Here is a 25990-nt window from a genome sequence, read left to right as displayed (position 1 = left end):
AAAAATAACGTTTCAATTAAATCATTTTAGGCATTTTATAACATTTTTTCCGGTTGCTGTAACTCGTAGTTTTAAAATTTCTTAATCAAAAATTATGGCGAGAAAATAATTGTTTCTGTATGTTGTAAGTACCTACTGTCAGTAATTGTATGTGTTTGTTTTATGAGATGCGTAAAATAAAGTCGCAGATACCTATTTAAACATTTTTTAGACCTCAAACACTACTGTGTGACAACATTGCATATTCATGAGCAATCCTGACACGCCTTGACATTCTGACAGTATTTTAGTCAAACAATGTTTTGGTGTGAAAACTGTCAAAGTTCACAAACGAGCGGTTGTCAGAAAATTAGGAGGCTTTTCTGAATGTTGGCATGATACCCTGAATGAAACTTTATTTTGCGGTGATAAGGGCAAGTTTGCAATGAATTTGGGCAGGTTGATGGCAGTAATCTGTATGTATTAAATTAGGCATAAATGAGGAGTGTAGACTTTAAAGCCTTTATAGCATCAGAGATGGATTTATGCCCAGTTAATACATTAAGTACATTACTATTGTTAATTATATAATTGAGCTACCTAAATAATAGCTTTAATAGAATTATAATATATAATTTAAATAAAAGCTGTTATACAAGTTTTCGTATATTATTTTATCAGTTAAGCCCATTAAAAAAAAGATTAATAACAACGAGGATTAAAAATAGAACCAATTGATGGGATTTCAATAATGGAGTTTTTTTAGCACATGCATTACACTAAAGAATTGCGGCAACCACGATAATTACTATAGCATTGTTCGACACAGGCCGCATTGTCTTTACAGCTTGCATTTTGCTCAGACAATGTCTTATTATACACAACTTACGAAACCACTCAAACGGAAATGTTATAATAGATTTTTTATATTTATATTAAAAAAAAAACTACGGAACAGATCACTTACAATAAACTTTTTACGAAATCAGCTCAGTCACTGTCGTATTGGCATTTTCATAATAAAAATCCAAAGAAGCGGCACAAAAAAATAACGAACCACGTAACACTGGCCGCCACAAGATCACGACACCGAGGAAAATATATAAAAATAAAATATTGTTCGAAATTCAAATCGAGTGCTCTGTTCGCGCGCGCGCGCAATGTGGAATGGCGTTTATTGCCAACCGTGGTCCACCTCCACCTCTCGAACAGTCAATAATGATCGGTGCTTCCGAATCCCACGGTGGGTCAGGTGTGACCAACCTTTCGTCATGTCACGCGTCACTGGCGCCCCATTTCTACACAGCCACCTGGCCTCTCAACGGTCAAATTCTGGCGAAGACCCATTAATTATTATTTAATTGGGCTTAGTTTAATTATTTAGACAATTAGTACATATTGAGTTTCGGTGTTTATTTTTCATTCTATCTAATGTTTTTGAGATATTTATTTTTATTAACTGTTGTAAATTTTTCGACCTATAAATGTATCAATCACTTTGCGAATCTTTATGACAAAAGAGTAAAAAAAGTAATTGAGACAGCAAATTCGTAGGTACTCGTACGATAACCATCAACTTACTCTAATGCATTGTATACTCGCCTTTAATAAAACCACATACTGTCCATGCAGTATGTCTCTGGCTAAAGGGGGCAAACTCAAAAACTGCATGTTGGCTTGATATTAACAAGGAAAATTGTCAAAAGTATAACATACAAGAAATAATGATTGTCAAGAAATACTTCTATGTGTGCCCAGAATCCTTAGTTGTCAGACCAATGTCTGACCAATGTCTGACAACTAAACCAATGTCTGACAACTAAGGATTCTGAAGCCGTTGCTTAAAAGCGAAAGAAGAAACCAGGTAAACGATACATACAGCGAGGTGAACACACAAAACCTGCTCTAATACATTACAATATTCGCCACTATTACCGCCACATAAAGGTCATTGAGAGTAACTAGACATGTAGTGTACACAACAAACAAGTTCTCGTGCAACAAAAACCATTAAGGGCTTTAAGACATCAGCAGCACTCCGCAGTGAGCCAAGGTTGGCGACTCCTGGCCCGTTAGCCTTGGCTAACGATGTCGCCTCGAATTTCGACTACAGTAGCATGTCATCTTAATTTGACAACGTCATGATTTCGCGTAAATTAGTTTGAAACGAAAAAAATATTGGCTGTTTACTTGTTATGGCTTTTGTATGAATCAGCAACTACAGACTAGTACAGAAATTATGAAAAAAACTAACAAACCGCGATGTGAAAAAGATAAACTAGAAACGAACCCTGGGCTCCAATGCTTTATGGTTAAAGAAGAACCTAGAAATCGTTCAGGTCTGAAAGACTGAAAATTCTGAAAAGTATGAAGAGTTTTTAAGTTTGTTTTAACGCGTTAATCTATGAAACTACAAGTCCGAATCGGAAAATTCTTTCAATATATTATAGTCTGTATTCATAAGACAGGTTATAACCTGTCTTATGAATACATAGAATACATAGGCTATCGAGAATCCCGATATTCCCACGGGATCAAAGCCACGGGGCACAGCTAGTACATGCATGAATAAATGTGGTAAGTAAAAACCTACATAAAGTTTTAATATTAATATTTGTATCTTTCATAGGCCTCATTACAGATCCCATGCATATTTAAATTTATATAAAAATTCTGCTTGTAGATAATTAGGATTTTGCTTTCTATTTAAGAATGTAATTTTCTTAGTGTAATTACGTGGAATACACGCACAAAGACTATGGCACTGTTTTTGGAGTGGTTTTACCAACTAGGAGCATAAATAGGATGAACTCAGGTGATGCGATTCAAATAATCACCAATACGTTTCAGTGTCACCGTAAATGGTGAACGTCATAAAAAAACCTATTCTAATACAAACAAAGTCTCAAGGTCTTGAACACAAAAAATGAAAATCCGTTTGCATGTTTATAAGAATTTCAAAAGGGACCAATAGAAAAAAAATTGTATGAAAAAGAGAATTTGCATGAAATTGGTAAATATCGGTGGGGCGTTCTCGAATAGAGATTGCACAGAAACGGTCAGGAAACATCGGAAATGACCGATGAGAATTTCTTTAGGAAATCTCCGGAATTTTTCGAGGGGAAGAGATTTCCGAGAACATATAATGTGAATGTATGTGTGAATTTACAAAGGTGAATGTACAAAGGTTGTAGTTTATATTATAAGTTATAATCTAAATAATTGATTGCTATTATATTGTATTGGGTATAAACCTGAAAAATAGAATAAGTTATGTAGTATACATAAATAATTCCTCGCCGCCGCATTACTATAGTAATACAACTAAAATTGACGAACTCGATAATGACCTACATGACGAACTAGTATAGAAAAGATATTAGCCGTGAGTATTTGGATTACAGGTATATTGCACCGGTTGTAAATGCGAAAATGAAGCATTCTTTATGGGGTTAAGTCTAATGATTATTTTTAAATTATGATTATACTTTTTACCCCACACGAAGTTGAAGCCACAAAGCGCCGCTAAATACAAATAAATAACTCTAATTATTATAACTATAATTTATTTTGAAACTAACATTTTTATAAACTCTTCAATCTAAGATGATTTTGTCTCAATCGCACTCGACAGAGACCTATAGATAACGGAATGAGAGGCGTTTCTTCTTCTTGATCTTTACAAAATCGAATTACACAACTATCAGTTTCCTTAAGGGCCTTTGAATATAAAAAATATAGTTTTCCTAGATCAAAATCCGCTACTGTCGTAATCAAAACGGAAAATGACATGTTATCAGTTAGAGAAATGTACTGTAATGAGGCTTTACGAGTGAATTACACACTGCGGGTCCATTTCTATTGACATCGGCTTTTTAGACCTATTTACAAAACAAATTGCAGTGTAATCTACAGATTTCTTTGTATAGAGGACCCTATTCTTTGAAGCGAAACGCAACCGTATTATTAAAACGACGCAGCAGTGCATTGTAATTTCATTTTTGTAGTTAGAGATAACTACATTTAAATTCCCTTTGCCCAGAAGTGGGACACTTAATGGCACTAAATAAATAAAATAATAATAGTTTGGTATATGTAATACATTTTAAAAACATTGATCTGCGTCGTGAGTTTCTATTCCGTGGGAATACCGAGATACAAAAAACATTTTTAGGTTCTATTTTTGAGACACACACAAGATAACTAGATCGATTTGGGCCTCTTTAAAACCACGTCCACTTTCTCTTGAGCAAATCTATCTGTTACAAGAAGAAACCAAAGAATCGGCCCGTTACTGAGCAAAGCCCAGTTCGGTCGGTCAATACGCTATTGTAATTTAGAAAGCGCATTGTGCATGCCTTTGGCGGCGGCTGTAACTTGAGGCGGATCATTCGCCCGTTGAATCTGTGCACTAATAAATTCCTACAAAAATTTCATTCTGATGATGACAATAAGGGAGATCCTGTCGCATTCAATTCGTGACAAAAATTTCATTCAAACCGTTGAGGAGTCGGGAGTTGGGAGCTGATCCCATGTGCACCATTTAATCATGCTGATTATGATAATGCATAGTCATGGGAACTAAAGCGACGTGAAAAATATCTAAATCTAGGTAGGCGTAGACAAATTTAACTTGCAACCATTTGATTACAGACAGACGACATTAATAAAAGCTTGTTCCTAAAAATACCAAAAACCTATCGGATGGCTAAATATTATCTTTCTGCGTATGTAATAAGTCACAACAAGAATATTCTGTAATATAATGATGGACAAGTTGGAGACCCATTAAGGTTTGCTCAGTGATTACAGGAAGACGAAGTGAAAAAGATCCACACATAAAGGGTTATGTATTGATAGGATACATAATTAATAACATACATAACAACATAATCAAAAAGCCAACCTAAAAAGCTTAAATGAACATAACATACTCAATGGCATTTCACAACACATACCATAAATTCTTTCAGACCCCCTTTCCCACGTACGTTCTTAAATGCTCAGCCATAAACAATAGGATGCTACGAGATTTACATGTCTATGCTATTCTTGCCTTCTGCTCTATGGTCGCGACATTAAATTTGATTGATGGGCATTGTCTGCGAACGGCATTTGCAAATTAGGCAACGGTTTCAACGATTCAGGTGTTAATGTGGACTTAAAAGTTTACGTGACACACATTTTAGAGTTTCTTGTTTGACAAATATTTTACTTTCGTGGCTAGATGTATAAAGAACACTTTTAGAACATATTATTCATTATTGCACCATAATTACAGTTGTCGTGATCGCTATGCGATACGTCTCTGTATTACTGCGTCTGTTGTTATCGTCACCTGTAGCAATTACGGAGTACTCAACATATTTTAGATCAAATTCCACGGGATCGTACAAACCAATACACAGAGAAACAAAACACAAATACAAATAAATGGAGACTTATGAAAAGACTAGCTTTTACCCGCGCGAATTTCCCACGAGTCATTCATTTATTCGTGATGAAAGGTACCCTATGTCCTTCTCCGTAGTTCTAACTACATTGTAATGCAAAATTTCACAAACATTGGATAAGCAGATAAAGCGTGAAGAGGTAACAAACAAACTTACTTATAATATTATATAGTTGGGATAAGACACACTACGCTGACGCTAAATGATGATGCAAGAATTATAACACCTAGAAATTAAGAATGTTGATTTATCTAATCGGAAGTAATCTAAAACCTCTTGAAAAAGTGCTAGTTTAACGATGACAGCATGGAAAACTTATTGTTAATGTAAGTACATGTTTTAGTGTCCGTTTGTTGAACTTCCTATGATACAAGGTCTATTGTACAGTTTTTACGATGGAAAAAAACAAATCAATCGGTATCGATGACCTACCGGAAAATCTCAGAATGAGTATTACATGAGCTCAAATCACACTACTCACAACCATTTGTACGAGTTGAGTAGATAACATTTCTTACGCTGTTTACTAGAAATGAGTTTCTGTCGGTGAGTGGTCACGTTCCGAAATGCTTAGTCGTTTGTAGCTTTTACTTAGACGTACGTGAAGCCAGGGTCAGCGTAAAAAAATCTTTAAAATTATTAATATTCGGCTGTGACGTCAACCGTCCTTGGGAAAATTGTTCAAATGAGTTTCTTTCGGCATTTCTTCTCAGCAGTGGTCGTTCCGAAATGCCAGTAGTTTGTAGCTTGTGAGAAATAACTATAAATATAAAGATTGACGAGAAAAGTGCCTGTGAAGGTCTAATTTCTGAATAAATGATTTGAATTTTGAATTTGAATTTGGAATGCTATTAATCAGCTGCCTAGACTGTGTGTCCATAGTCGTCTCGTACGATAACCACGGGAGGGTATGGAGTGGTCTTATTCTAGAGCGGAACCACAAGCCGATAGGGCGGAACTTGTACAACACAGGAAAATGTTGTTGCGCTAGATTTTTTTTATTCTTATAAGGATGACTGTACAGTGTACACAAGACAATGTAGGTCATTCACTGTATCACAAGACACGTGGAAGACTACACACACATGTTAACAAAATAATGTGAGCACAAAAAACATGTCACCAACATCATTTACAGTTTACAGTCTGTTATGTTTGATAATTATGGAAGGTGAAGACAGAGTGAGTAGGAGAAAAAGACTCCGACGCTCTATGGCTGAGGAAGAAACCAGGAAAGCGTCCAGATGAGAGATTATTCGTTTCGACTTTAAGAATTTTAACATCGATAATTTTGTTTTTTTTTTCGTTGTTTGTTAGGTGCTTCAAATATAACAAATATTTGAAATACATACATTATTCTATAGTCCAGGTTATTAACTAAAACGAATATGCTGAGAACGAGCCATGTCTTGTGGTGTTCTGAAGGTTATGTTGCGGTGAGAAATCTTTGAGATGCCATTAGGTTTTGTGGCTGAGAGCGAGAAATATATATATGTGTGTGTGCGCCATAGAAAACATTCATGAGATACTAAAACGAAAATAAGGCCCATATATTTGGACATAAAATAAGGACAATATATTTGGCCGATCTAGATGCAACAGATGTTACGGAACGTACAGGGACGAATGCCGAAGTAGAGTAGAGGCCTTTGTCCAGCAGTGGGACACTATCTATACTATTATTATAAAGAAGTAAGCGTTTGTGAGTTTATATGTTTGAGGCGAGTCCGAAACTACCGAACCGATTTCAAAATTTCTTTCACCATTCCAAAGGTACAGTATCCAAGATTGCTATAGGCTATATTTTTTATCTCAAAATCCCCACGAGAGCGAAGCCCCGGGCAACATCTACCTAGTAGCCTAATAAAAAAGTGCAGATTACTTCTGTAACATTATATTTTGTGTCTACATCCAAATGTTATGGACTTTTGCAGCCGACCGTACATTATAGAGACACAGTGACACAGATCGTCAACACCGTTACAGAATTTGGCACTACCATTTAAAGGATGCAAATATTTTGCTATTGGTGACTTTCAGACGTGTTAACAGCTTCAAATATGTCATACGGACGACAAAATCGATTACTGTTAGGTCTGTGTGACCAGGTTTGATGTTAATTGTTTGAGATGATTAGTTTCAGTTTCTTGGAAGAGTATCGGCGTATTTTTGGCTCTGTTTTGAAGCTATTAAAAAAAATAAACTAATTCTTTAAATGTTTTTCTTACTAGCCAGTTACTTTGACAAACACAGATATCGTTACAACATTTTTGAGCAATAATACTTGCATTCGCGATTACGATGCCATCAAGCGATATCCGGGGATTACCATGGAACATAAAACATGTAGATGTCATTACGTCCATACATTCTCATTTTTTTACACGATTCGTACACGATATGGGGAAAAGAGACGGAAGGTTAGTAACATGCTACCAGTTTGTATGTTTCCTGATAAGCTTCTTAACTCCTTTTTTAAGTCCAGAAGAGGTTAAAATAACTTGTGTTAATACCAGGGCCCAGTTGTTACTTAGGGAAACGCGCGTCGGTCTTTATACACGGATGATAAACTGTAATTTATGACAAAGTTGCATAATTTTTGCAACAATGTGAGCGAGGAACAAACAGAGGTCAGAGAATGAAGAGATGTGGCAAATAGTTTAAATATTATACGGTCGAATAAAAATAAGACTATGTTCATTCCAATGATCCTCAGCAATAACAAATACGAATAAAGAAGCCGAAAAGGATTTTAATCGGAAATCAGACTTTTATAGACATTTTTGCACGTCTAATTTTAAATTATATATTTTTCAAAGCTAAAAACTACCAGTATTTCGGAATGAGTACTTTTGGTATTCCCAAAGAAACTCATGAATTTGTTGAAGAAAATAAATGTATGTTTTTTCTTACAAACAAGCAATGCTTTAGCTATATTTCAAATTTCCAATGAAAATATAAATATAAAGTCAAATATAATAAAATCGGGTTTTATAATAAAATTGTTGTTTATATTTCAAGGCCTATCAAAGAAAAAAAGTTGCCACTGTCCGCTATCTACCTTCAACTTACTCGAACAAAGTTTGCCCTTTATAATATACTAGTTGTTGCATGGGACTTCGCTCCCGTGGGAATTTTGAGATAAAATATAGCCTATAGCAATCTTAGATAATGTACCTTTCTAATGGTGTAAGAATTTTTGAAATCAGTTCGGTAGTTTCGGATATTACCCGCCTCAAACATACAAACTCATGAAGTCACAAACTCACAAACGCTTATAATAATAATAATTATTATTATATATATATATATATATATATATATAGCACTTGAATAAAATCTTAATCGCCAATAGCTTGTTTTCTATAAGTTTACATAATTATTTATATCATTGGCTGTACAATAAATGTAAAATACTTTGGAATGTATAAAGCTACATTATTATCTAAGTACACTACACGACTATAGCTAATCAATCACTAGCAAACATTACACGGTCGAAACACCTACTCTGCGCAGGCGCAAAAAACTACTCCACAAGATTGGCATAATGATAACTATAGTGAAGCTAAATTAGCATCACTACACCAAAAAACAACAATAATCCAATCAATTTGCATAGTTCGATCCCCCGTTATGACCTCATGTATTATTAATAATGCGCCGCGGAATAAAGGCAAGATCGAGACTTTTTTTGTCGCGTGTTCCGTACAAATATATAAAACCACTCTATGAATTTCGCGTGCTCTTGGTTACATTAGCGGCTGCATGCGATATCCTGAAACTATATATGTATAAAAATAAGTCTTAAATTTTTTAAAATACGCGATCGACAAACTGTTCGCCTGCCTGAAATCAATCTTCTTTAGGAATGCTCCTGTTGCATTTTAGTTGTTAAGGCTGTTTCTATCCTTCAGTCGACTCGTACGACATACCACGTCCGTCATATACTTGCGCGGAAGAACGTCTTTGAAGACATAAATAAACGCGCTTTATGTTGCACCGGTCTAGTGCAGTCGTTATTGTTCGTAAAACGTTAAACTTAAGTCTCTTTCAAGTATTAAATTAGAAATTCTAACAGTTGTTAGAATTAACTGTAATAGAGCTAAATACAACTGTAAATCGTTAGGGTCATTTCTCGGAAATTTAAATTATAAAACGAAATAATATCATACAATGGTTCAAAAAGAACGGAACGATAAAATATTATTGAAAAAAAAAATATATACATATATATATTCCTATTAGCATAATCAGAGTGAACCCTAAATTCTGGCGTGTAGCTGAGAACTGGAATTGTCTAGTTAGATAAATTAAACACTACGGCTATCCTGCGACAGTTATCCTGTATACGCAGGTTTACTTGTAAACACGAAATACATTTATTAAATCTAAGCTGGGAAAATATCAGTAACCTTATAGGTAAGACTTATTACTTCGATACCAAAACTAGAAGAACAAACGTTGCTGTTTATTTATGATGTCAATCTTTTAGTCCTGCAAGGTTGTTGCTCTGTATAAGTTTGAATAGTCAAAATAATCGCTAAAATATCACGCATTCACGACTGGATGCTAAAAGCCTAAAACCGACAGCAGTGGCGCACCTTGGGAGAGGCCTATGTCCAGCAGTGGACTGCTACAAGCTGATGATGCTATATTTCATACCGGGAACAAACGATAAGTGTTGATGTCAAATTATCACGTAACATCCTAGAGGCGGGTATATATAGTCGTAAAAGTCATATTAGATGCGTTTAGGCGACATAGTGACCAGCTGAATAACCGCGGAATCTCTTTGTGCGCTTGGCATTTTGCCGCATATAGCATACATACAGAAAAGAAACGTTGCACTTTCAATGCATTTTCATTATGTGGGAATATTGCATGTCATAGTGTGTTATTGATGTGTAAATACTCGCACACAACTACCCACAAATTTTAAAATAATGGATGGTTAAATTCATTGGAAGAGTGTTAAGATTTGCTTTCTTCATGTTGCGTTGTTTCAAAGATCATAAGTACAGTGTTTTTGTAGACTTAACAACATAAGATATATTAAATTGGTTACAGATCATAAACCACAAATAATTGTGTTATACTCGGATTTCCAGCTCGTGATCTTCGACTATAAACAACAAAAAAATACAGTTGGCACTGAAATAAGAATACAAAATTGACTTACCTTTATCGCCGTGCAGAGTTTTGACCGAGGGGGCCATTCCGAAGGGCGCTTTAGGGACGATCGCTGCGCCCTTATTTTTCTCGAAAAGCGCCTTGCGTTCCCTAAGCGACATCTCAGCCGGGTCCTTCGCCCTCGGGCTCCCGGCCTCAAACATCGCCGCTCGGGACAGCACAGAATTCCTATCGACATTTCCGTTCAATTTCGGAGCCAATTTTTTGAGCGGCGACGCGATCACCGGCTTGTCAGGCACCTCCGGCTTTGTTTGTACACAATCACTTGCGTTGTCATTCTCCTCTTTCTCCACGATATTATTCTCCTTGTCTTTGTCACTGTCAAAGTCATCCTGCTTGCTCGGCGGTGTCGGAGCTCGATACTTCTTGATGGAAGGCTTTTTCGTGACCGGGTTAACCGGCGGCGAGTTCGCAACCAATGTGGCCATGTTGGGGGCTGCAGTTGCACTGGGGGTTGCCAGGGCGCACTTCGGCTCCTGTCGGGCGGGATCGGCGGTTTTCGTCGCGGTGAAATCGTAAACGAGCCGCGATTTGCTGGCGGACACCCGCCGGTAGCCGGCGCTCTCCTACGATTGGACAATGGCGGCGGAGGTGTAGGGTGAGCACGTGTTTACGTCGATATTTTGATTATTAACGGGAAGACAAAGTTGCATCAGTACAGTCTATTTTCAAAGGTTGAATGAGCTGCGTTAGGACCGTTATTTCGCGCGTATTATTGTGTCCGGTACACGCGGGTACGCGCATGCGCGTTGGCGTTGTAAGTACGACTGGCCTGGAGCCACACGTGCGGGGAACCGGCACAGATGATAATTTTGACGGCGTATATGTCATCAGTTTTGCAATCGAAAATTAGGAAGACGCGGCAACCCAGATGACTGAAACAGCGCATATGGTGTAGGGCATTGCATAACCATTTATTAATATTAAACTTTATTGTAGCTAGCAAAAACAAGGACAAATGGCGAACTTAATGCTAAAAGAATTCCCTCCCAGCTAACCAATAGGAAAAACAGAGAAATTGAGTAAGAGCATAATGTCGTAAAGATCGTTAGAACGAAAACTAAAAGTTATTGAAACCGAAAGTAGCCAGGGTAACCAGTGAGCATGACAATAAAACAATTAGTTTACATATGGTCATGCCTCTGTTACATTAAGCTAAGGCTATTGCCCCATAGTCTAGACGGCTACGATATGTATGGAAAATGTATTGTGGTTCACCAGAAGGAAAAAAAATCTGTTTTCAATTGAATAACTTATTTTTGGGTGGCTAAATCATGAACTCTAAAAGCAACGTTGGTCAAAACTGTGTAATTTTTACACAATATAATAGGTAGTAGTAGGAAAATATAACCGGTCAAGGTATGGATTCTACTATCAATAGTAACGAAACGAAGCCAAAGGCTGAGCATTTTTTGTCGTCCCTTTTCAAGGACAGGTAAGGGATTTTATTGTGTGGACACGGACGGATAAAGGAAGGATTCAATATAATGATGACAATTGATGTTGTGAGTGTGACAGACACGCGGTCGCCTCTGGTGTTCTTTTGTTTTTGTCAAGTGTTTTGCCTGATTTAATAATAGGCAAACGTCCCATGGAAATAACGGGTTTTTAGATTTTTATGGAAAATAGGCAATTATAAACTGTATTAATAGAATGACCGAAATTGTTTTTTCTTCAGCTTCAAGTTAATGTTTAAAATGAGATTTTATTTAACATTCTTACCAGGTAGTAGCTTTTTTTTCTATTTTAACCATAATTTCATTTAGTGTTAAGACATTACTTTTTTAGTATAGTTTCACATTAAAAAAACAATAAGTATTATAAATGCATACCACACGATTAATGTACAGCACTGGCAGACAATGCCATATGGCATTAAGTCCACGTATTAAATTTTTAATTTGCGCAATAAAATTTAACTACCTACTTTACACTAGTCAACAGTGAATTAAACCTTAGATATGGTTAAAAATAGAAAGACTGCCAGAAACCAAAGGCGATAAGCATTCACCGAAGGACTTTAAGGCGCTAATGATAGTACAAAGACGGCACACTAACGTGATGTAAGCGCAACAATGAGTTCTGTGTAAGACCACAAAGCTCCACGACCACAAAGTCACTAGAATATATAACGTGTAGAAGGATTGTCTATAGACAAATGCTAGAAGAGATTGAATTTTATTGTATTTGACGGAACACCCGCTTATTTTTATATCGGTAAAGAGTGTTTGATTCTTGGTCGATATATTTTATACACATTATTAATTACTGGCTTTTGCCCGCGGCTTCGTCACCGTTAATTTCCCACGGGAACAACATTTTTCTGGGATGAAAGGTACCCTATGTTCTTCTCCATACTTCAAACTACATATATGCAAAATTTCATGAAGATTGATCGAATACGTAGAGCGTGAAGAGGTAACAAACTTACTTTCGCAATTATAATATTAGTATTAGTTAGGATTAGGTTATGTAGATTATCAACAGAAATGATAAAGGGAAAACTAATCAATCCAAAACATTTGAAAAGGAAGCAAAACTGTTCTTAAAATTGTCTACTTTGTACTGTTGGACTTGTATGTAACAAAAAGAAATAATGTTTTTGTACATACATATCTTGCAAGCTGCGTTAAAGTTGAAGAACAATACAGAGATGTTATATTGCGATTAACTGACACATGAATTAGAAATTTTTATAGAATGCAGAAGGAAATAGGACTAACCCTCTGGACATTTTATATCTATGACTCTTACACAACATGATAATTGGGGACCATGGGGAACAATTTGGGATGTGAAAGCGCTTTGTTTGGAATTAATATAAATAATAAGAGTAATTGGAAAATAAATATGGCGTTTTGTAAATTTGAAACCATGATGTCAACAATGATGATCGATAAAATTATACGTACTTATAGTAAATTTAATATTGATGCGTTTCCATTATTTTGTCGACATATTTTCACATATCTCTTAGAATTTCAGACTGTTAAACAGCTGATGATAGACGATAAAATAAATTTGGAAAATTACTATTTTTGTTAATACAAAAAGCAAGCTTAAAAATAGGTTGAAGCTAAATCAGCTTTGCAAATTTATCGATATATTTACGTATTTCCTTGGCGTGTGTTAATGGCATCTAAATTTAAGGATCCTTATCTTAAAATGTCATAAAGCTCAAAATATTATAATCATAGACACATATGTCATACAGTTACGTTGCAAGTTAAATAAAATCTTGTAAAAACTATCTAGTAAGCCACCGTCTACGGAATCGAATTAAACCTATTAACCAATTTACTCCCTTCAAAATACCGATGTCAATGCCCTACTCTCCTAAACCGTAGGGCTAACAGGATAAAAGTATGGTGAGCTACAACAATAATCTCGTGAGGAATTGGTGAACATAAACATAAACATATGATGTTTGCTTGCAATTGCCAATGAAAACATTGTATTTCCGTGCAGACGTTGCTTGGATTTGAAGCATGTATCTATCTATCTCTTGTGTTGGTGATATATGGTTTGGAGCTGTGTGGATTCAAAGCCCAGAGATTCTGTTTTTTTATTTTTTTATTTTGAAGATTTGCCAATGGCTATATTAGTAATACACGTATGACCACAGACGGAAAAGACGAATATATAGTTTCAGAGTAACAGTTAACCTTTTTTTTATTACAATTGCAATCAATGTAGGTAATGTTTTTCTCTAGTTTCAATCAAATTATTTATCTTCGATTTTACAAGCGGCCGCCTGCATGTCGTCCACCTTCTTTGGTAATAATATTTTTGCTTAACAGCTAAGGCTATTGTCCCTTAGTCGCCTCGTACAACATTTACGAGAAGATCTGTAGATTTGTAGAAGTATAAGAAACTAGCCGTTTCCCGCAGTACCGCCCGTATTGATGTCATAAGTTTTATATACAAAAAAGTAAAGAATCTATTCCAATAGACAAGAAACGCATTAAAAAAAACACATAATTGCTTTTTCTAAATGCCTCACGAATCAAATAAGGGCATCAGAAAGTATGCATCGGAATGAAGAAACGGCAAGTTGTCTATGGATTATATTTTTTAAATACGGGAGTGCATGCCGAGCTCAGAGACTACGAGGAGACATCACAACCAAGTTCGATGCACTCACAATCTATAAATCTTAGCCATTTGACCGGGTAAAAACTCTGGATATGAACCGGTAACCGATCCGCAAAAAATGCAGTTCAACAAACTATCGCCACAGTCTAATAATATGTACAGTTTTCCAACGGCTCCGATATTCGACTAGCTTAGCTAGACAGTCGCCAGTGGTTCCTGCCTGCAATAGGACCACTCCGTATCCATATGGATGTCGTACGAGGCGACTAAGGGTTACGAAGCTTTGACAACTGATAAACTACAACAGAATTCTCAAAGGTTGTCGCCATGAAGGTAGTAAAATCACAACCGAATCTACCAAATTTAAACGTTTATTTTTACGTGGATCCTGGGCTCAGGGACGTCACAGTCGTCACGTCTACTAGACTGGTACTATATGCTAGATCCCATGTCCATGTCCGCTCCTAGATAATGCCATTTGTACGAAACGGATTGCACCACCCGCCCCTCACCTCCCTCACTATTGCCCCGCGTAGAGGTGTTCGACGAATGACTGTATTGTATGAACGGCTGTGGTACTACGCAGACAAACGCGAGTCTGTCATAATCATACTACAGCAATTATAAATACACTCATGTTCAATTCTGCCCGTTTACAATGACGTAACTAACAATAGATATGGAAAGAGATTTATTAGCATTTAAACTAGATTAAGTTCACACTGTTTTATATTCGGGTTTATGTATGTCTGTCGTTGCGTCTGTGTTATTTACGTTTTAAAAGACTATAAAGATGTTTTATTGATAGTTGTGAAAGTGCTTCAGCTTGCGAAACTATACATGGGCTGCGTTGCAATACGACCAGATTTTGGCGGGACGATCCGATTTTCAACTTCAGAATTTACAGTCCCGCGCGGGATAAGTCTGTCCCGTTATTCTGGATTTGCAGACTAAAAAAAATCACCGATATTTAAGTTCCCAACTTTTCACTATATAATAACAGTTAAATAGGTATATGCTATAGCAATAAATCACTCTGTAAAGTATGTTCTCTGTGTATGTCAAAGTATGTTCGAGACTTGTTATGGTATACTAACTCAACGATACTTACTGGGTGACTTTATACATTGGCAATATTTTGTCTATATGCTCTCAGTCCATGATTCTGAACAACTTTTAGTATAGGAGTAACTCCGAAATCGCGACATAAAAAAATCAGCTGTTCTATACAAAATTAAATAGCTATTTATGTTTTTTTTTTTCGCGATTTCAAGGTTCCTTCCATACGAAAAAGTTGTTCAGTACCATCGAATGAGCATATAGATAAAATAATGCCAATGAATAATATATAGATAAACATCCAAGACCCAGGTAAATCTGAAAAAGATCATTTTCCATCTTGATCTGACCGGGGTTCGAACCCGGGACCTCCAGTGTAGCAGCCCGGCATAATGAGCTTTAGGTCACTGAGGCTTTCAGAGACAGCTTAATGTTCTTTATCAAGCCAGGTCAGCCTCAATTCGATCACAGGTGTCGGATTACAGAGATACCACCTACCAAACAACGTGACACATCGACGACTCACATGTCAATCGATACGAACAAAAAATACCATCAAGTGTAGTGTGTATATTTTTTTTATTATCAAAGAGGGTTGGAGTGAAACAGGCGGGCGATTGTATGATCTTAATTTTAGTTAATTAATAAGAGTGTTAAGTTTTAATACAAAAATCCACGCCGGTTGTCTCACACGAAAAAAATATGACAGCAAAACTTTGGGTTACTATACTCCAGCCGTAGGAATTTCGAGACAATAGTATCCTAGTAGTTAACAGCACATAAAGTTACCCCACATGAACCCCTATGGCGCGACAATAGCGGCGAGTTTGCAATGAATATGGGTAGGATAATGTGCAGTTGACTGTACTATTCTCCTAGAATATTCTGTTAATCTCCTATTGATGTTATTCTGGCCTTATATTCATATTATACCAAATTTTAAGGAAATTAATAATACAAAGTAAACAATGGATGAGAATTAACGTATTTTGCTTGCATAATAAATAAACTTGTCTGATGTTTTAGCACTTGAAGAATACTAACTTATAACGCTAATATTTACATTAGGAAATAGAGGCAGACATTTAAAATCAGTCTGTCTAGTCAGACAGGTAGAACCTGTTCATAGTCTAGGAAATTAATGTATCAGAAAAATATACAACAAAAAATAAGTGGTAATTTATGACTTGTAATAATACAAAATGATAATAATCTAACTTATTACATATACATCCTGACATATAAACAATGTCAGGAGTTGAGATATCTGAGGGTTGTGTATGGGCTGCTGGTGCATCTGAGATGATTATGAGACGAATCTCTAGTTTATAGTCTCCTTGAGTTTTATAATCGGCCAAGGAGAGGCAGTGGGCACATATTTTTCTTTCGCTCTCAAACTTGCATGGAACTTTATTGTAGACAATAATATATAATGGTCAATCCCATTTAAATAACAAGCTTTAGAATCGTCGCATTTGTCTAGACAATCTTTTTAATTAATTGAGAAATAGTGTTTTTTTTATTAATTATATACATTGAAAGCGAAAAAAATCATGATTTAAAACTCAGCGCAAATAATGTACAGACATTTTTAATATTTTTATCCAAGATTTCTCAGTTTTTATCGATGGCAGGTAGCACTATATCTGCTTAAGCATCATGAAAGTAAAGACAGAAATATTTCGCGGAAATGCTCCGGCGTGCGATGACATTTTGAGTGCAATGTTGTCCACAGATAGCACGCGGAAGTCTACCTCGGCATTAGAGCTATTTTGATGATGTCAGATCGCTGGATTTATGATCTAAGTGAGCACGTTAAATACTCCCTCTAGAAAAATCTGTTTATTCCACCACGCCAAAATTTCGTTGAATTCGTTTTGTTAAAACAAAACCGCGCGGACTGCGGAACAAAAGACTTTTGAAATGACTTTGGCCACTCAAAAATATTTGGGGTCCAAAAACAATGAACGTCCAAGAACATAAAATTGTTTTATGACCGTGGTGAATTGAGACGTGCTTTTGAAAGAAAAACATAAAATATTTTTTAGGCATAAAAAATATTTTATGTTTTTCTCGTCGTCGTATTTATATAATTTAAGAAAAGATCAAGGTAATTAAAATATAAATATTTATTTTGCCGCAAAAGGTCAAAATAAAGACAGATTCGCGGAATGACAAATAAACAATAAATTTGCGTACATACTAAACAGAGTTTCAATTATTTTCAGATCAACATAAAAAATCACTGTGTTTCTACAAGGGGATTTTTTATTTGATGAATCGGTCTGACATCGCGATTGTGTTATTAAAAGAGCCATTGAGCGATTCTGCCTTTCAGCGGCGTCTGACATTTAATTTATTTATTAGTCTGATGTTTCTAACAAATGGCTTAGCGTCATGAGTGCAGTCGCGTTATCAATTCAACCAATGTTCTAGAAATTTCGCATACGTATAATTAGGAGTACGGGAAAAATAATGCGGTAATCATGTGGTCGAGGCCGCGGGGAAAAGCTAGTCCATACTAATATTACAAATCTGAAATGTCCCCATTGCACGTCAAAACGTAACATCGAGAATATTTTCGGTGTTAAAATAGTTTTAAATGTGGAGTGACATGGTTATTTGCCACGTGCGGAGCCGCGGACGCCAACTAGTTAGTACCTAAACAATAAAGAACAGAAACTGTAACGAACACACAAACAGCCAAACCCGCCGGCTGCTATTGTCCCATTTACGCAGAAACATAAACACGAGGCCTTTACGATTTGAGGCTGATATTTTACGAGGGCATTTAAAATGGACCCGTGCCCTCTTTGGGTGGCCGGCATAGTCCATCTCATATTGCATTACTCACTATTATTAAATAGGTCGTAGTCGAGACCGTTCAGAGAGTACAATAGGAAATACTCGTCTAATAGAAAATAAACTGTGAACATTATGCCTTCATTTAATTATTGATAGTTTACATTGATTTCAGGCAGGCGTACGGTCGTAAACACTGAAAGTAGAATCTACAAAACTTTAAAGTTAAGTTTTTAAAAGGATCTCGCGATTCGGGGCGTCGCAGCCGTGAAATGAAGGAAGATACTTCATATTAATATACATATGTTTTAATAGAACTATTGAAAATGTCATAGACACTTGTACATAGCTTTTTGAGACACTTGTACATAGCTTTTTGTTTTTTGTAAAGTTCTAAATTTTTTGAGTTCAAAGCGCAAGTGCCAAGTGAGCTTCCAACCTTGATACTTTATTCGTTATCAGATGGCGCCAAGTCACGCGCACGCGCAACTTGGCTCGGCATTGACTCGATTTCGGACAGGGAAAACCAGCGGCGAAATGCAACTTACAAACATACAATACAAAACCCTATCACAACATAGTATAAAACAAAGCCCTTCTCCCCATCTGACTTCGCCAGATCACTTAAAACAAAACAAACAGGTATAAAATTGAAAATAAAAATACCTACAATTACATGAGCAATTTCTTCCAGACAAAATTTATGAGAAGAAAATAATAACACTTCACTTGTCAGGGAAAATATAAAATAGAATCGTTGGGAACTATAAAGGCATCTAGTTGTATGCCTTATTGTTGAATTTTTGCGTAGTCCTGGATACATCGCGGCTGTGTCGCCCCGAAGCCCAGGATGCACGTAAAAAAAGTCTATAAATTTTGAACATGAAGACCGACCGCATGCCTGACTTAGACCCTCTCGGGGAATGCTGTAGTTAGCTATCAGCTGTCTAAGCTATTTTCTTACGCCAAAGCAAAATTTGCTTTTATAATGAACTAGATGCTCGGGGCTTCGCTCCCGTGGGATATTTGAGATAAATTATAGCCTATAGCAAACTTGGATAATGTACCTTTCTAATGGTGAAAGAATTTTTGAAATCGGTTCGGTAGTTTCGGAGATTACCCGCCTCAAAGAGCAAATACTCGGTACTCGGTTTTATTTCTAAAAACATATTTTTTTATGTAGCTTACATTGCATAAATTAATATCAATTAACTATTCCAATTTCTGGAATGAAATACTATGTAGCATTTTGATAAACCACAGGCTCAAAGTCTACCTCAGTTCTCGTACTGATTACTCTCAACAAACGAAACAATGTATGCAAAGTCAGGTCGGTAGTAAAGATTTGAGCGAACTATTTGTGATTCTAAACGTGCTGCGTTTCAAATTGTCGTTACATTATTATGGCTAGACTAATCCATGATTAGGCACAGGGAAAACTGTTGCGCTGTCTGTTTCATAAAATTTTGTTAACTTCGATTTGTGCAAGAAATGGTATTTTGAAACGGTACGATTATTATAAGTATCTGACGTGGATAAATTAAGTGTTCTAATAATATATCACTCGAAATAAGTACGTCTATCGTATTTTATGAAATGTAGCATGTCTTTGGCAGCATTTATGCAAAAATTAAGTGTGGCATCATCTGAACAGGCAGATGATTTGAAATATTGTTTCAAATATGCCTATTAATTAAATGGATACATTCCGTGCACGACTCCACGACTTACCCTGTCCAGCAGCTAGAGACATCAAAGGTCGCGCGCTACGCGCTGTGCGTACAAAATGCATGCGCGTACGCATACGCAAATTACCACGTGGTGTGACCTCTCGTCTTGTCCTAATGTGTAAGTTGACAACTGATTGTGAAAATAGACTTTTCACATGATTTAAATGTTACTTGAATTAAAAAAAAACGTACGCATAAAATATGTATATTTACCCAACGCGATTTCGTTCATTGTCACTAGTACCCTCAACCTCAACATTTCTATGATGGAACTACTAATCAGTTTTTTTATCTCTAGTTCCAATTAAAACCTAATGGAATTAATTTTGATATCTTCGCAGTTACCATTCTAGGCTTTATTATTTACGTATCTAAAAAAGACGTGTGTCTTTTTCTGCCGTATTACGCATACATAAATACGCATTTCCACCGGGTCACTTTTGAAAACATTTACTGTTTATATTTTTGAAAATTAAATTAAAAAAAAAAACAAATGGCGTTGATGCAACTTCGTCTTTTTTAACGCGCAATATTCATAATTAAATTAACGTAAAATGACACCACAATTGTTAATGAAAATACGTGTCACTTACGTTTTATTACCGACGGCAAAGTAAAATATAGTTTCAGTCTTTAGACACTGAAATTACTTAAATACCCACACCATTGTACCAATCATAGAAAGCTGGGTGTTAGCCGCAAATAAAAAAATAATCTTGCTAAAATAATATAAAGAAGGCCATTACCATTTTGTTTTTTGTGTATAACATGCTTGATATCAGAATTAATATAAATTTGATTATTTTATGGGCTAGTTATTCTAGAAGTATACGAAATAGGCAATTAGGGCTTATAAAGACGAAGCGTTAAAAACGACAATTTTGTAGTTAAAGTATCTATATAATACTACTTAGTCGATATTAATTTTTAATACATATGTCTTGTTTGTTATATAAATTTTCGAAAGTTTTCTGCACACTAGTGCCACTTCAAAGTTAATATAACTATTAATATTATTAACAAAACAAGTCTAAGGACACTGGTGTTATTAAACATATAATATATTTATTGTTTTATTAATATTATTTCGTTATTAGCGTAAACAGGTTGTCTACAAATACAATATCCACCGTAATGTCGTCTAAATAAGCCCCAACGCCTGATGAAATAGTAACAGCAAATACGTTTTTCTGCTCAAAGTCATGCAATATTTGTATGAATTTGAAAATGGAAATCAACTCACAAATATTAGTCACATAATATTCGAACTAAAATTAAACAGTACTTACCTTTACAATCATATTTTATTATTTCATCACTAAATTTTGTTTTATCATTTTCTTCCATTAAATATTTAAACAAATGTATACCAGCTGAAAATCTTAACACAAACACGCTAAAGAGAATTCACAAAAACAAGAAAAAGGAATATTCTAGAATTATAATATGCGGGTAAATGGTATATTTTCGCGTCTTAACATCTAGGCACTTACCAGTTCTGCAACTATTTCTTTCTTCAGCCGCTGGCACTCGTTGGAGGACTTTATGTAGGTGTTACTATGTGTTTTTGATGTAGGCTGCAACAATTTATATTAAAAATGTTATTATTTTAAATTATGTGCGAAGATATAAAACTTTGTAAGAAGGAAGATAAACAAATTCAGTTGCTTATAAATTTTTTGCGACTATTTCTGACATCCTTTCTTTCGTTTCTATTGCCATGGTCTCTGCAAACTCTTTAAAGCTTGAAATAAATGTTTATTATTATAGAAATAAAATGAACGAGATTTAGCATTGGAGATGGCTTTTGCGAGAAACGAGAGAGTATTATGCTTGACCGCCACAACAGGAAATATTTCCCCCAGGTCAGGTATGACACTTGGGGCAATGCTAACGGTGTCAGGTTGGAGGTTGTATTTAAATTTGTATCCAATCCTACAAATATCAACACCGCGATCGAGTCTAGACAATCCAACCACTTGCGCCATCTGTTCGTAGAATTGCGAACTATGTAATTCAGCTTTAGGTTGTCAGCATTATGACGTTTGTGTGCTTGTGACGTTATACACTATCAGCAAACAGTTCGCCATGCTTCGGCGGATTCGGCATACATTGCTGGTTTTTCATTGCGGAAAAGAGCTCTAATAAAATGTCATCAAACTATGCAATGTTCGTACATTCGCGTCGGTATCTGTTTGAGTTGCCACACTTTCAATAGATAGGGTAAACAGGACGGCGAAGAACTTTGCCCAGCATTGGGACTAAATAAAAAGTCAACTCACCTGTTTGGCCTTAGTCGTAGTGCCTTGCAGCGCTTGGTTGATGTCCCTGATGGAGTGTATGGACACGTCCAGTGTGGACGCGTCCAGCTTTTCTTTGCTGTGTTTACAGTCGGCTTTCGCACCGTACGCGCGTTCTGACTGCTTCTTTGGTGGTTCTTGGTTCTGAAATTATTTTTAAACGCAATTATATTCCGTTTATGAATTATGGGTTTTAAAAAAATAATATTTTATCCTGTATAGTATAAAATAAAGAACGCGTCTGACTGTTTCTAAGATTTCTTTTTTAAACCACGCATCAGTTTTTGGTGTAGTGTTATTTAGATAAAGATGTACGAATGTTTAAATACGTCTTGCGAAGCCGGACCGGTCGGGTCGTTAGTAAAAGCTAAAATAATAAAACATAATTTATGTACTATTATTATAAAGAGGTAAGTGTTTGTGAGTTTGTATGTTTGAGGCGGGAAATCTTCATAACTACCGATACGATTTCAAAAATTCTTTCACCATTAGTAAGTTACATTATCCAAGATTGCTATAGGCTATATTTTATCTCAAAATTCCCACGGGAGCGAAGCCCCGGGCAACATCTAGTCTTTTATAACTCACAAGGTTATAGACATAGACAGCAGTCAGATGTACCATGTCATGTGGCCTAGTACGAGGTACATAAGGGACGCATAGACTTGGCAGCTGATAGGCAACAATAATCCCAAGGAGGGCTTCTACAAAATTTTAAGATTCATTATAACACTGACTCCTGGCAAATAAACAGAAACTTACAAAAGTGTGATGCGTGAGGTCATCTTCCCAGTTGTTGATCTGGTCAGCGAGGGCTGCCAGCCTTCCGAACTTCCTCTTGCCATCTACCTTCATTTCCTTGACGTCAGTCGGTGGGGTCTCTGAACGAAACTGCTGCTCCGTGCGGTGAATTGGCGATGAGAGGTTTGGCTTGTCTGTAATGACACGGGTTTTATAGGTTTTTTTTACAAAAATTCCACCACAAACTTTTAGTGTTGTCAGAGAGATCTTATTGCATTCAATGTGTGACAAAAATCATGTCCGCGCTGAGGAGTTCCTTCGTTGTAAACCAATCCTAGGTGCAACGTCAGGTTATGTATATATTAAAATAATTTTACAGTACACTTAAAGTATTTTCTAATTGAATATCGCATTATCACTAAAACCTAGCTTTCTAATGTAGACAATTTATTGTTTATCAATACCTTATCACATCCTGCAATTTTAAAAGCCTTGTTGTATCAAAACAGGATATGTGATTCAGAAGTTTACTAATTTTTGGTATTATTAAATCACTAGTGACCTGACCCGGCTTCGCATGGTCTAATAGGCTGTTTATATATAAACTATCGATTATAAATTGTCTAACAGTGAAAACTGCATTAAAATCTGTTGCATGATGTACAAGAAGTAACGATACACGCGGCGGGCGACTTTGGTGAATTTATACCATTTTGTGCAGAGACAGTTATAACTTATATAGAACCACTCTTAAGATATCAAAAGTTAGCAGTGTTACTTAAATTCAAAATTCTTTATTCAATTTAGGATGATATACCTTTAGACATCAAAAACAATTACCTGAATACAAGTTGCCAAGCCTGTCGAGCCGAGACTTCATGTTGGTGCGGAGCCCCGCTCGATCAGTCTTCATTTCGTGCTCGCCATCTGCCTTGTCCAGAATTGCCTTGGAGGCGTCGTCTAAAAAATCAGTCCGAAATAAACTATTTGAATTCAAAAAAGCCTTAGAAACAATAAGATCCACAAAGTAGATTGACGTAAGGCAGTCATAAAATTACAGAAATAAATAAAAACAGGAAATTGAAATTTGTAGCAAATAAATTTACTAATTGACTCAGATTTGTGTACTATGTGTAACAAGGAGGAAGACTTGATACATGTCTTGCTGGAAAATCCATTTATATCTTGTGGACAAGCATTATGAAAGCTAGATAAGTTTATATTAGAGATCCCCAATGGGGCTGACATAGTCACACAAGTGTACTGAAGCCTTGTCAAAAATTTAGAAGGAAAAAAAATTTACTAAGATATAGATACAAATGAGAAAAAATATTACCTGCAGACATTTTTCAAACCAAAAATGAAATGATTCAAAAAAAATTATAATATAAGTATTCAATAAGGACACCACCAAAGAATAATATATGAAAAATATTCAAACCACAAATCATTCACATCTCATTACCAAAATATGAAATTAAGCCTTAATTACTGAGATTACGTTAACACCAACACTTCAAGAATACAACTGAATAAATAGCTTTTGATAAACAAAAGTAAGTGCTTAAAGGTATTAATAATATACAAATAATAATTAACGGAAGTTAATCTAATTGGGTGATTAGTCATATTCTCCCAACTCGGGGCAAAGGCTCTTTGTTTACTTGAGGAAAACAAAGTTTCTGATATGTCTGGATTAATAATTGTAGGCCCTTTGGATATACTCCTGAAGGTCTCAATCTGTTATGTATTGACAGTTAGCCAGTTAGCAGCAAATAATTGTTTATGTATTGTTGCAGCTAGTCTTCTTTTTTTCTAAATTTTTGACAAGGCTTCAGTGCACTTTGTGTGACTATGTCAGCCTCATGAGGGATCTCTCTTAGTATTCTCTATCAAGGGATTAAGCAGTATAAAAACAACAAAATACCCACTGTCAATTTCCTTAATAACAACATTACTGCCACCCAAACATTCTGGGTCATAAGTAATGCTTATTGGGGCGTCCCTCTCCTCCACCTGCACTTCAATCTGGATGTCGTTCCTGTGGCTGATGTTTATCTCCACAGAAACATCTGAATTGCGGCGATTGACACTGCTTTTTAGACTTTTAAACTCTCTCTTAGTTACCACTACGTCGTTCCTCGATTTTTGAGGCGTTGACAGTATTATCTGATCTTTATGAGCACTTATCGAGTTCGGAGATACAATAGACTCTTTTACGATCTTCGGTGGCGATTTAGAAGGAGAACTGTTCTTGTTTAGAATGTTCTCCGCTAATGGTTTCCGTTTCGGGACTGTTTGCCCCGAACTCGCTAATTTTTGATCAATTTTCTCTTGCCTAGCTCTTGCACGCTCAAGCATACGCTGGAAAGTCAGTAATAAAAAGATTAACCAATTTTCTAACGAACTATGCCCGTTATTGAAACAAACAATACGCACTCAACCAACCTGAGTGAAGGGATCCATTATTCAAATAAGGACACAATACACAAATGAAATTATCACACATAAAACACTACAAGCATAGTTTTAGTCAAAATTACACTATATTTTTTACGTAAATTACGTAGTTGTTATTTTATTTTGCAAAAAACACTCAACACTGACCCGTTGAAATTGAAAGTTTGACATAAACCGA

General features: G+C 35.9%; 1 protein-coding gene across 3 annotated transcripts in view; it reads right to left on the bottom strand.

Moving 5' to 3' along the window:
• Positions 1-25989, bottom strand: part of scra (scraps) — a 50879-nt gene extending 24890 nt beyond the window's left edge. The window contains exons 1-7 of one of the 3 annotated variants that reach the window (XM_053762206.1): positions 25801-25989; positions 25284-25716; positions 24193-24312; positions 23374-23546; positions 22594-22755; positions 21805-21888; positions 10615-11101 (exon numbers count right to left, since the gene is read on the bottom strand). In XM_053762206.1, the coding sequence (XP_053618181.1) occupies positions 10615-11101; positions 21805-21888; positions 22594-22755; positions 23374-23546; positions 24193-24312; positions 25284-25716; positions 25801-25818 (1477 nt within the window). In that variant the 5' untranslated portion in view covers positions 25819-25989. Of the gene's footprint in view, positions 1-10614; positions 11192-21804; positions 21889-22593; positions 22756-23373; positions 23547-24192; positions 24313-24688; positions 24844-25283; positions 25717-25800 lie in introns of those variants that run through there. The other 2 variants (XM_053762205.1, XM_053762207.1) reach the window with 2 other exon arrangements.
• Position 25990: the final 1 nt, after the last annotated feature.

The sequence above is a fragment of the Plodia interpunctella genome, chromosome 22, assembly GCF_027563975.2.
Source record: "Plodia interpunctella isolate USDA-ARS_2022_Savannah chromosome 22, ilPloInte3.2, whole genome shotgun sequence".
Taxonomy (NCBI): domain Eukaryota; kingdom Metazoa; phylum Arthropoda; class Insecta; order Lepidoptera; family Pyralidae; genus Plodia; species Plodia interpunctella.
The sequence above is the reverse complement of the archived record's forward strand: the minus strand, read 5'-3'. Positions and strand labels throughout refer to the sequence as shown.